General features: G+C 42.9%; 1 protein-coding gene across 1 annotated transcript in view; it reads left to right on the forward strand.

The window, feature by feature from the left end:
• The window catches only part of TBK1 (TANK binding kinase 1), a 40,478-nt gene extending 27,285 nt beyond the window's left edge, over window positions 1-13,193 (forward strand). The window contains exons 17-21 of the mRNA XM_063447060.1: window positions 4,893-4,998; window positions 5,094-5,186; window positions 6,257-6,363; window positions 8,351-8,422; window positions 10,738-13,193. Of these exons, the coding sequence (XP_063303130.1) occupies window positions 4,893-4,998; window positions 5,094-5,186; window positions 6,257-6,363; window positions 8,351-8,422; window positions 10,738-10,789 (430 nt within the window). The 3' untranslated portion in view covers window positions 10,790-13,193. The remainder of the gene's footprint in view (window positions 1-4,892; window positions 4,999-5,093; window positions 5,187-6,256; window positions 6,364-8,350; window positions 8,423-10,737) is intronic.
• The last annotated feature ends 339 nt before the right edge of the window (window positions 13,194-13,532 follow it).

Consider the following 13,532-nt stretch of genomic DNA (forward strand, 5'->3'; position numbering starts at 1 on the left):
TTTTCATCTGTTTTTCCCCCCTTGCTATATAGATCATTGAGGGCTAAGATGTTTGCAGACCACATTACCCAGGGTGCTCTTGTGAAATTACTTTAGCAAACTCCCTGGATCAGGGCCAGATTAACAGCCCAGTGGGCCTGGTGCTGACAATTATGACGGGCCTAATAACAGAATCATATCAACCAAAAACACTTAAACACTCCCAAGCGTCATGTATCTGATGGAGATGGTGCTGGAGAGAAAGAAAACAGCAGCTATAAGAAAACACATAGCCTATGCTAATCTCCCACTAATTTATCTTTTCATCTTTCAAGTAAATCCATAACCCCTAACAGCAGTGTCCAGTCAAGCAGGAAGTCAATGGGCTGGGTAAAAGGGTGTGCCACTGACACAAATCACGTAACCTGCCAAAAGGGGAAAACATGCCCAAAAAGAGGACATGTCTGCCCAAAGAATTAGAAGGCCAGCCTGGCATGAATGCATGCCAGGCTGCCTGCCAATCATGCAGATGGCCAACTAAGGGCATACTATGCAGACAGCACCCTGAGCTTGGCATAAATGCATCTAATGATGCGCTCACTCAACGCTTTCTAAAGACTGTCCCCTAGCACTCGCTGGTCCACTTGTCTCCTTACCTTCTTACTAGCAGGCAGACGATCCTGGTATATAGTCTGGGACAGAGAAAAGCTGTATGTAGTGAGTGTAGAAGAAAGGGAACATGCCACAGTGTTAGAGAGACCAAAGTCAGCATTACCTTAAAGGATCACTATAGGGTCAGGAACACAAGCATGAATTCCTGACCCTATAGTGTTGACACCACCATCTAGCCCCCTGGACCCCTCATGCCTCCACAAATATAGTAAAAATCTTACTGTATTCAAGCCTGAAGCTGTAACTCTGCATGCTGTTAGACTCAGAAAAACAAGCAGTCTGCTGACATCATCAGAAAAGGTAGCCTGGAGGGGCGGGGCCGGGCCGCCTGGCTGGACGGTCGCAGGCAAAAGGAGCTCCTGCTACAAAACTCCAAAAACGATTAAAAAGCGATTTCTTCCACCAGCAAAACCGACCGACAGCAACACTGCCCAAAGCAGAAGGCCGGCTGAAACCAGGGTGAGGCTGGCTTATCAAGCTGCAGTCCCCTGGCGGAGAAAACTTCGTGGTCCCATTTGGGGCCTTCTCCGGCGGTGAGTGGGGCGGACGGCCGCCGCCCCACTATCCTGCGATACAGCGCCTAGCCTGGGACATGAACCTGGGCGGACCCGGCCCCGTTTCCCCCCCCCCCATGGACCGGGGGGGTGATCCCGGTCCCCACCCGGAGATCTGACCACTGGAGCTCAAAGGTGCCGCAACCAAACTGGAGGGCCCGACTGCATCACCTAAGATGGCGGCTGCCGCGTGCGCCGGAGTCCTCAGAGGGGCCTACCTTTCGGCGGAGCTCGAAACACTCAGCGAGACTGCTAAGCAGGGGCGCATGGAATCAGAGGAGCTGGTGGCTCTACCTCACCGCTGCCCAACAGGCAATCTCAAAACTGCGCACGCCACGAAACAAGCGAGCAGCAGCGGAGGCCTAAACGGAAGCCTGCCTCGAGTCATACACGCCTCCGCTTACCGCACGACCTACAGCAAGGACCTCCAACCCTGCAACAGCCCGGGAAGACGGCGGAGAATCGAACTGCCCTTCGACCGGCACGAACACTGCAGCCGAAACAAAGAGCCAGAAAGCAGCCATACCCCGGCTTGAAGACCCACCTCAACAACTCCCATCACGCCCAGAGATCCACTGCTTCGAACCCCCGCCGCAAGACTCTAACAACTGGCCATAGTGTGACCTGCTGGCGACGATAAATGGATGACCACAGGACTCTGGGCACAAGGCTAAGCCCACAAATAAGCACACATATTCTGCAGCCGGTGGACTTTCTCTGGGTGGTAATACCCTCATGTATCCTGTGATTATGGTCTCCTGCAAGGCTAAGTCCCAATGCATATGTGTATAATCTGTTATTAGTTAGAATAGGTAACTGTCAAGATTACGTTTAGCGCAACATGTAATCACACACACTATGCCTAGTCAGACTAGAAATGTGTTGCTAAAAAGTTTAACGTGTAATCAATCAGACAGCTCTGGTCATACAATGTTAATATCTGTCACGTTGATCCACATTTCAGCGTGGCCATATGCTCGCCTGGTTTAATTTGATTCACATAAGATTGTACATGATATGATGCATCTTGTGACGACCCATAGATAACGCATCCCTGCCTGCATTATTTAAGATTGTATAAGCGGTCCCAAGTGGTAAACCCCCTGTAGGCAACACGATTTTCTTTAAATGCAACTGAGCCAGTTCCTGCTATCAGCAGCACACTGAAAATCAATGGGGGCATAGACCCACAAATCTACTTGAAGCAACAGGTAATACAGGGAAAGGGGAGTTTAACTCAGGGCCATAGGGCACTGACCTAACTTAAAGAAATCCTTCCTGCAACGACTAAACGACCTTGCTATCATAGTTAATTGTACTTGTACTTGTATGCAGCCTAGCAAGCCTACCCCAATCTCACTATTGTCACTCTTAAAAATGTTTTCCAAGCCTGATGACCTAACCATGCCAAGCATACTCAATGTAATTTAACTGAAGGTTCCTACGGAGCAGTTGTTCATTTATAAATATAAAAATTGTACATGTATTATTGATAACCCCACTGTTATGTATTCTTTGACAATGCAAGAGGATTGCCGTCGGGGTACCTCGCGCAAGTATGTTACCTTGTTATGCACTACTAAAATAAAGAATTTAAAAAAAAAAAAGAAAAGGTAGCCTGATACAATTATAGTGCTTCACCATAGGATTGGCTGAGACTGACAAAAAGGCAGATCAGGGGCAGAGCCAGCATGATCCAAACACAGCCCTGGCCAATCAGCATCTCCTCATAGAGATGAATTGAATAAATGAATCTCTATGAGGAAAGCTCAGTGTCTGCATGCAGAGGGAGGAGACACTGAATGTTTGGATGCATTTTAGGCAGCCATGACCCAGGAAGATCTCTAACAGCCATCTAAGGAGTGGCCAGTGAAGTTATCACTAGGCTGTAATGTAAAGATTGCATTTTCTCTGAAAAGACAGTGTTTACAGCAAAAAGCCTGACAGCAATGATTGTACTAACAAGAACAAATTCAATAAGCTGTAGTTATTCTGGTCACTATAGTGTCCCTTTAACTATATTCATTGTCAGCCAGTCCACACAAGTTTTGTTCCCATACATCCCTCTTAAGTTTCCGTACTTAAGTAAGAGTATGTGAAAAGTAGTTAGGGTTGCCACCTTTTTTGGAAAAAAATACCGGCCTTACTAATTTGCATAATTAAATATGTATGGGTGACATCACATGATGTAAATCACAAGGAGTGACATAAGAGAAAATGCTGTAAAATCACCAAAAAACGACTTAGTTTGATTCTGCTGTATAGATGGATTCCTCCCAGTGCCCCCACGTGTCGATTACTCCAGGTCTCAGTGTTCCTATGTATCAGTGTCTCAGTGCCCCATGTCTCCCAGTGTCCCCTAGTGTCATGTCCCCAGGTCTCCCAGTGACCCTATGTATCACAGTGTCCCTATGTATCAAGTGTCTCAATGCCCCATGTCTCCCTGTGTTCTCCAGTATTCCCATGTGTCCATGTCCCCATGTATGTGTCACTAGGACACTAGGAAGACGGGGAGACCTGGGGACACGGGGAGACCTGGGGACACAGAGACACCAGTGACACTGGGAGACTAGGGGACACAATGACATGGGGACACTGATACTAGAGGCACTGGCTGGGGGACATGGGGACATTGAGACATGGGGCAGTGGGAGACATGGGGACACTGAGACACCAGGGCCACAGACACTAGGGACACTAGCTTGGACACATGGGGACATTGAGACACTTGAGGAACTGGGAGACATGGAGGCACTAGGAGACATGGGGACAGTGAGACACTGGGAGACTAGGGGTCACTGGGAGACTAGGGTGCACTGAGGCACCAGTGACACTGGCTGGGAGACATGGGGACACTGAGAGACATGGGGACACTGGGAGACATGGGGACACAGTGTCCCCATGTGTCTGTGTCATAATGTCTCCCAATGTCCCTTAGTGTCTCAGTGTATGTCTCCTTGCAGCCTTTCCCCCACCCCTTACTTCCCTGAGCTGTAGGCTGCAGGGTGGGAGTTGCTGTCTGGACTCTCAGTAGCTGCACCCCTGCAGATCAGTGAGTATAGATAGGCAGGGAGGGAGATGCCGGAACTTCCTATCACTGCCTCTTTCCACACACAGTGACCCCTACTGGCCAGTGCTGGTATTGCATAGTAATCTCTTGTTTATACTGAGAAAAATAACAGCATTTGTATTGCCAATATCACTGCAATATTGGCACCAGCCAGGCAGCCTCAAATACTGTCTGTGCCAATAAAATAAAAGCCAGGTGGAATCCCTAAGAGTAGTGTGTGAAAAAAAAAATGTAAAAAAAAATATATTTTTAAATATTTTTTTTTTTTTTTAAATTGATGGGCCTATTCCATGGGCCTGGGCCTGGAGCTGCAGCTCCATCAGCCCCTATGTTAATCCGGCCCTGCCCTGGATGCCAAGATTAACTTTAATATCTGAAAAAGCAGATTGTACATAGCAACTCTTGCATTTCACTTGCCAGGAAGTAGTTAATACATGTGTACTGCTTTATATTTCAACACCTGCATGTTTTTAATTGACATCTAGACAATGACACAACCCCCCCCCTAAATAAACAAACAAACATAAAAAACTGTAGTCTTGTATGCTCCATCTTACTTTCTTACAGAGTATATAAAAAACTCTAAGTGGATTTCAACGTGTTTATTTCCCATACAGGCAGAAATTATTCTTACATGCAAAAAAAGCCACTTCGCTCTTCAAGGATGAATGTGTGTCAAAATATGACATATTCCGCAGCAAGTCGCAGGATTGGATGAGGCAAGTGCATACATGTTTATCGTTGGTGTGACTGGCGATGGTAATGCAGATGCTCGCTCGTTTTATTAAAGTAATGTTTTACATTTTCTTTCTAGAAAGATGATTGTTCTAAGGAAACAGCTGCTAACCATCACCAACCAATGCTTTGACATTGAAAAAGAAGTTACAAAGTGCCAGCATTACATAGAAGAGGTACTGCAGTCATTATACGTTTAATTACATCAAAATATTTATTTCACAGTAGCTGTGAGATAGTGTTTTGTTCTGTGTCAACTGATTTTCCAAATGAACCAATTCTACACTAAAGAGCAGGGTTGCTGTATATGTAGTCTATAGTTATGGTTCTTATTAAACATTGATCTACCAATCTTCTATTGTTTGGAGCAAAATGGAAAGTTATTTACTAGTTAAATGGACACTATAGGCCTCCAGACCACTTTATCTTATTGAAGTGTTGTGCACGGTCACTGTCCCCTTAACCCTGCAATGTCATACCTGGCAGGATTAAGCCAGCCACTAGGGACTCTTCCTTGTTTTTCATGGAGATTAACTCCTTGAAACGAGGTTGGACATCCTCACGTTTGCTTGAGGACTCCCAACATCTTCAGAATCTAGGTAAGAATTGAGGCAATGCTTTCCCATGGGGAAGGCCTATTGCGCGCATCACGCATATAACTTTTCTCGATCGCACTGACATTAAAGGAGATGGATTCAGTACCGAGGGAACTTGGCACTGGAAATCGGTAAGTGAAAGCAGAGTTTTTTTTTTTTTTTTTTTGTTTCCTGGTTTCTCAGAGCTATTTATCTATAATTTGTTTACAAAACCATTTTTATTGTGACTGCATGATACAAGAATATGGGAAGCTGAGGTTTTTATTCCTTTAAACAGCGGGGGTTTAAGGATTAAATATGTAAATATATTAGAATAGTAATATCAGTCATTTTTTATTTATTTATTTTCTGCATTATTTGTGTAAAAGTTATCAAGTTATTTTATGCAGAATCTGTTGGAAAATGTGGGGTGGGGGGGTACTTTGTTTTATCATTTATTTTTTATACATCATGCTGTGTTATATACACGTACGGGGTATGAATAGCAATCCAAAAACATTGTATATAATCTGTATGGATGTACTTACTGAGAAAGCAGGATGTTATGGTGGGACAAATATATAACAAAAGAGCTAAAAATGGCACAAAAACCTTGATCACTAGGGGTTCATTTAGATTTTATGCCCTTTTTTTTTCCTCCGGAATTTCAGTTTCAAGAAACGATTCCACCGAAGATGTTTGCTTCACCCACCGATATGAAGGCTGCAGCCAATCCAATCTATTCCAGTCCCAACACATTGGTGGAGATGACACTTGGGTAAGCGGACTGCACCTTCAAACATGTTAATATCTTTATACACAGAATGATACTAGATTAGCTGTAACTCTCTAATATTAGAATAAATAGAACATTAGTTATTATTATGTAAATTCACTCTATTATGGGGTTATTGATTCAAGGCTGCTTTTTTCTAGTAGAACACACTATATTATACCTTTGTAATAGTCATTGTAATAATAATAATAATAGCTAATACAACTTCTATACAAGCAACCATTGACACTCTAACGGGCTTTTTACTAAAAAGAGAATTCAAAGTAAATTTTTATTTCAAGGCAAAAGTACCCGAACTGGAAAAGTTTGGCTACTTTAGCCTTAAATTTTAAATTCACCTTGAATTCTCACTTTAGTACATACCGTATATACTCGAGTATAAGCCGAGTTTTTTAGCACATTTTTTGTGCTAAAAAACCCCAACTCGGCTTATACTCGAGTCAATAGTCTGTATTATGGCAATTTGCATTGCCATAATACAGACTGGGGCTGTGGGGGCTGCAGAGAGCGTTACTTACCTGTCCTGCAGCTCCTGTCAGCTCTCTCCTCCTCCGCGCCGTCCGTTCAGCACCTCGGTCAGCTCCCAGTGTAAATCTCGCGAGACTTACACTGGGAGCTGACAGAGGGAGCTGCACGGACGGCGCGGAGGAGGAGAGAGCTGACAGGAGCTGCAGGACAGGTAAGTTACAGCTCTGCCAGCCCCCCTCTCCCCCCCCACTGAACTGCCAATGCTGGACCACCAGGGAAGGAGCCCCCCTCCCTGCCATATATCAAGCAGGGAGGGGGGACGAAAAAAAAATAATTAGGGATAATAAAAAAATTATAATAATTAAATAATAAATAATACAATAATAATAATTAAATAATAAATAATACAATAATAATAATAAATAATAATAAAAAAAATTAAAATAATAAAAAAAATTTAAATAAAAAATTGCCCACCCCCCACCAAGGCTCTGCAACACACACACACATACACACACACTGCATTCATACACGCACACACACACACACACTGCACACACACACACACTGCACACACACACACACTGCACACACACACACACACAGCACTCATACACTGCACTCATACTGCATTCATATACACACGCTGCACTCATACACACACGCTGCACTCATACACTCACGCTGCACTCATACACTCACGCTGCACTCATACACTCACGCTGCACTCATACACTCACGCTGCACCCATACACACGCTGCACCCATACACACGCTGCACCCATACACACGCTGCACCCATACACACGCTGCACCCATACACACGCTGCACCCATACACACGCTGCACCCATACACACGCTGCACCCATACACACGCTGCACCCATACTCACGCTGCACTCATACACTCACGCTGCATTCATACACTCACGCTGCATTCATACACTCACGCTGCATTCATACACACACACTGCATTCATTATACACACACTGTAAATAAATATTCAATTAATATATTTTTTTTAGGATCTAATTTTATTTAGAAATTTACCAGTAGCTGCTGCATTTCTCACCCTAGTCTTATACTCGAGTCAATAAGTTTTCCCAGTTTTTTGGGGTAAAATTAGGGGCCTCGGCTTATATTCGGGTCGGCTTATACTCGAGTATATACGGTAAGTCTGCGGACGTTTCTTAACTATATATGCTATATTGTTATCATTGGAAACACATGAGAACAGGTTTAGCCTTGACATCGCTGGTCAGTCCATCTAATAATAAAACCAGTACCCTGGGGATGTGAGTGGATTCTAATACTAATACCGTCCACTAACAGGAGAACCATAGAAATCCAGGACACGAAGGTTTAGTAGAGTGACTTTATTATTGCCGTCTTATAAGTTATAGTAGTTGGAGATTAGAATTTTAGCATTTTTCCTTAGCAGTTTGCTTCAGGCTAATTAATGTCTGATTTATTTTTTCTTCTTTTTTTTCATTTTTGCAGAATGCGGAAGTTAAAAGAAGAGATGGAAGGCGTTGTCAAAGAGCTAGCTGAAAATAATCACATTTTGGAACGGTTAGTACTGAGTGACAAGCAGATACCGAAATGTTTACTGCTGGGTGGGGCACTAATGGCATTGCAGCCAGCTTGGGACTGCAACTCCCATGGTGCTTGTTAGTCAGCCAGAGACCTCACTGGGTGTGGGTGTGGGTCCAGGTCCCCAGTTGCTGATATTCATGGTATTTATGGGGACAGTATTGATTTATTTTTCTTTCACTGTGGGTGCTTCTGGAATCTCCAATGGTTTACTGATTAAAATGTATTAATTGTGTAACCTGCATTAAAATATGCCAAGAATCCCTTCAGTAAAGTTCTTTATTTTTTTATACTTATATCTCTTACTAACCTATTTGCAAGTAAATGTGCAGATCAGATGGGATGTAATTTCCGTTTACCAGCCCTTCAGATTTTAGCTCAATAAATCATGAGATCTGCAGCAGTGTATTGAAATTGTACCCTGCTACCTTCAGACTTGCACAGTAGGTGGTGTTATGATTAAATAAAAAAAACACTAATAATGTGTTGGCAAATAACATATTTGTATGTAGATGCATATTAAGCTATTCAGCTTTAAATGTAGTGAGTCATCATGCATCTGAATCCAGAAGTTGATGTCTCTAATTGCCTGTCCATTTAATGCAGTCATGATTCATTGTGCATTAGTATTATTACATTTACAGCTTCCTCAATCATATTTTGTAAACCCATCAGTAAAGAAGCCACACTTCCTTAGAGGAAAATACAAGTTTAATTATGATTTGATTATTATTTGTTTTGGTTTACATGACTTTTAAGGACAAGTCAATCCTTTTGGTGATCACTAGTGACAAAACATGACCACCATATAAATATATATGTATCAAAATATATGTGCACACACACTATGAAACAGGCTTTCAAAAATAATATATTAGTGACAAATCCTAACCCCATTAAAGGGATACTCCAAGCACCCAGACCACTTCTGCCAACTCCCACTACCCTTAACCCCGCAAGTGTAATTATTGCAGTTTTTTTATAAACTGCAATAATTAGCTTGCAGGGTTAACTCGTCCTCTAGTGGCTGTCTACTAGACAGCCACTAGAGGGCACTACCGTGTCTTTAGCACAGGTTTTCTGTGCTAGAGCGTCGCTGGACATCCTCACGCTGTGTGAGGACCTCCAGCGTTGCTCAATTCCCCATAGGAAAGCATTGAAAAGCATTTTCAATGCTTTCTTATGGAGAGCTCTAATGCGTGCATGCGCATTAGGTCTCAGCCGTAAGGAAGGGGAGGAGCGGTGGCGACCCGACACCACAGCCGAGGGACATCGGCGGGGGTCTCAGGTAAGTGACTAAAGGGGTTTTCACCCCTTCAGCAACCGGGGATGGGGGGTGGGAGGGAGAGGGGACCTGCAGTGCCAGGAAAACTGATTGTTTTCCTGGAACTGGAGTGTCCCTTTAAGGACCAAATGTTATTTCAGAATCTGTTATGGCAACATTGGCTGTCATTTGCCTTTTAAGGAACACTGTAGTGTTGAATATACAAAGATTTATTCCTGAAACTAAAGTGTCCTTCTGCCACCACGCCCCCATCACCAGGCCTAGTTACTGAATTTCTCTGCCGATGGGGGGACCTAATGTGCATGCGGGAAAGCATTGCACGCGCATTAGGCCTTCCCCGTAGGAAAACATTGCCTCAATGCTTTTCTAAGGGGTTTTAGAAGACGATGAACGTCCACATGCAAAACCCGAGGACATCCAGTGTCATTTAAACTGCAGGCAGCGCCTCTAGTGGCTTTCTGGTAGACAGCCACTAGAGGCAGTCTTGGCACTGCAATGTAAACATTGCAGAGCTAAGTGGGACAGGAACACTGCACCTAGATTAGTTCAGTGAGATTAAGTCGTCTCGGTGCTTATAGTGTCCCTTTAGGTTTTCAAATGTTTATTTTCATTTCTGTGATGTAAATAGAAGAGCTAAAAGAACTACTGAAGTCTGCTTTGCTTTGCTTTGAGTGTTGTCTTCTTTTATTATCCGTGCTGTACAGCTGCATTGCAGAACTCATTTTAAATCCTGCACTCCATAATTAGGTTTATAATTACATGATTTTTATTCTGCTGTCTGCTTTGTGGAAACAAGTCATTTAACCCCTTAAGGACGCATGACATGTGTGACATGTCATGATTCCCTTTTATTCCAGAAGTTTGGTCCTTAAGGGGTTAAAATACTCAGCTGCACATCCTGTTGCCAGTGTTTATTATCTTAGGAGACTCATGCTCTTTGTGAATGGTTCATGGTTGCAATATTTCTTAATAAGGGATTCTGTGTGTTTTTTTTTATACTTTTTCCTAGGTTTGGCGCTCTGGGCATGAATAGCAGCTTTACGAACGTGGATTGCATTTAGTGACCGCCTTTATCTGTGCGTGGCAAGCTGTGAACAGTGGAACCTTACAAAGGTGGCAGCACATTGGAACTTCAGTATCATTCGATCTAATTTTCCCCAGTGCCAGAATTTGTGTTTGTAAATACATGTATCATATTTTGATTATGTAGAAATATGCCAGGTTCTTTTCGATCTGTATCTTTTGTTGTTAAACTAGTTGTTTTTTTATGTATTGGTAAAAAATGCTATGGAATTCCCCTCGGTATTCTGTATATAGAAATTTGTAAAGGAGATCTGCTTCTTAATCATTGTAAGGAAATTCTTAGTAAAGAAACATAATAATAATTTCCTAGTATTCACAGAAAATTGCACTTTATTTGAAATTGAACCCAAGATTTAAGGCCATGAGCACATACTTCTATTTAACACTTTAACTGCCTGTATCTATGCCTGACAGTCATTTGTTTTAATTAATAACTGTAGTGCGCAGGAAAATGTAAATACGGCTGCGTTTAAGATTCCTGCTTTTTTTTTTTTTTTTAGTTCTCTCTCTGTAATCTAAGAATCTTTTTATCGGCTTTGTAATCAGTTCCACATTCTATGTTTTACTCTATGCTCTGTCTGTCTGCTGATAAACATTTTATAGCATATAAATACAGTAAGCGCTGCTTTGTTCCTAAAATACGGTCAGTCTATCGGCACAGGGAAAGAAGTCGCATTTTACTTTCAGAGTACCGTAGTAGCGACACACTGTTAAAGTATTTGACTGATGGTCAGAGCCTGTCCTGCCGACACTCACTCAGCTTTACCAAGCTTCAGTGAGACAAACAAAACTTAAAACCTCCATATATTTAAAGGACACTATAGGCATGTAACTGCTTCACCTCATTGAAGTGGCTGCAGTGTCTGGAATCCCCTGATGCCATCCTTCAATTCCGCAATAAACCTGTTTTGATGGTTAAAAGAAAAATGTCCCAAGATTCCATGCTATCCGTGCTGCTTGGGCTATTGAGGAAGCATTGGCGTGCGCTGCAGTGGGTGGCTGTTATTGGCTGAGAGTGTTAGATGACAGGTTTAATTAGGTTACAGTGCCAATTGCTGGTATGAATTGGTTTGTCACAAGGAATTACGTAATCTCTGCCTTAGTCATAGCTTTAGTAGGGTCTGTGGGTGGCCATGTATCCTTATTTAGTATTGAACTGCTCGAAAAGGACATTGGGGAGTAGTGTCAGGGGACTCTATATAAGCACTATAACTATTAAATGAATGCAGTTACAGTGCCTGCAATGTTCCTTTAATGCCAGACTCCTGGCCATGAAGAGAGGTCATTCACTCTTCATAGACAGTTCTGTAACATAATCTACTTCAGGTATTTCACACATGGTTTTTAGACAGAACCCAGCTTATCTTGGACACGATGGCCTTCTGACAGCCAGATACTTTGCTAAACCTTACTAAATAGGTCCCTCGACTACTACACAGCAACAAACATTCGCATTAGATATATGCCCTCTACAGGAGTCAATTCCTCAAGAGCACTTATGAGCTGTCAAACCTCATACCAACATACTTGACCCTATGTAGCGATTATACCCAACATGCAGAGTGTACATTTTCCAGAAAGATAGACAGAGAAAAGGTCCCTAAACCGGTCCTTCGAATGGCCAGATAGAATAGAATAAAATAAAAATGTCCGATCAAGCCAAGGTCCACGAAAGCCAGAAAATCCCAGAACCAGAGAAACAGATTAGTCAAGAGGAAGCCGGGTCAATACCAAACTACAAACAAAGGTATGCACTATTGGGACACATTGAAATTCTAGGAAACCCAACATGGCACTGTGCCTTTGATTTTATATGTTTAGGGGCGTGGCTAGCATAACCATGCCCAAAAACATAAGAGTTAATTGAGCTCTAGTCCTTAGAGCTCTATTGATTCATGAAGCCGGCTTGCGTGCACCGCATCATAAAAAGGGCCGCCGTCCCGGAGGCTGACTGAAGCAAATAAAACCCTAAAGTGAATTTGAAGTGAATTGGAAAAATTCTCCAAATCCGCTACCCTTCCAGTTTGGCTACTTTGGCCTTAAAGCAGTGCTGTCATCGTCTGGGGTCTTGGCATGTTAACTACTCCACTTGGTTTGCACAAGAGTTCAACACTGATGTCTATGGAGGAGTCTGCAATACCGCAGGACTCTCCATAGACAGAGCCCTTTTCCCCTCAGCCATCCTTAATCACAGCAGTACTTCAGCCTTTTAGTCAAGCTTCAGAAAAATACATAAGCCAAAGTAGACCCTCATATCTTTTCACTCTGTTGGGATTCAAACAAAGTCTTTGGGAACATTTCATAAAGATTTTCTGGATTATTTATTAAAGTGAGAAATGATGTATGTTCCTCTACTCCTCCATCCCCATCAATAAACATTGACTGAACTAAAGTGAAAATCGAAAGTGCATTTCAAACATGTATTCCTGACTCTGTAGTGTTACAAAAAAAAAAAAAAAAGTTAGCCCCCTGCCTCTCCCTAAGAATTTAGAAAACGTACCCTTTGAGTGCTGAGTGAGTCTGTGGAGCTGGCTCCGCCCCTGATCCGGCTCAATGGTTGATCTCATGAAAACTGACAAGAAAGCATTGGATTGGCTAAGAATGTAATTCTGATGATCTCGGCTAAGGAGGCGGGTCGGGTTTGCCTCCCTGTCCAATCAGCATCTCCTCATAGAGATGCATTGAATCATGGTGCCACACAGACCAAGGCGACTACTACTC

This window comes from Pelobates fuscus, chromosome 3 (genome assembly GCF_036172605.1).
Source record: "Pelobates fuscus isolate aPelFus1 chromosome 3, aPelFus1.pri, whole genome shotgun sequence".
NCBI lineage: Eukaryota > Metazoa > Chordata > Amphibia > Anura > Pelobatidae > Pelobates > Pelobates fuscus.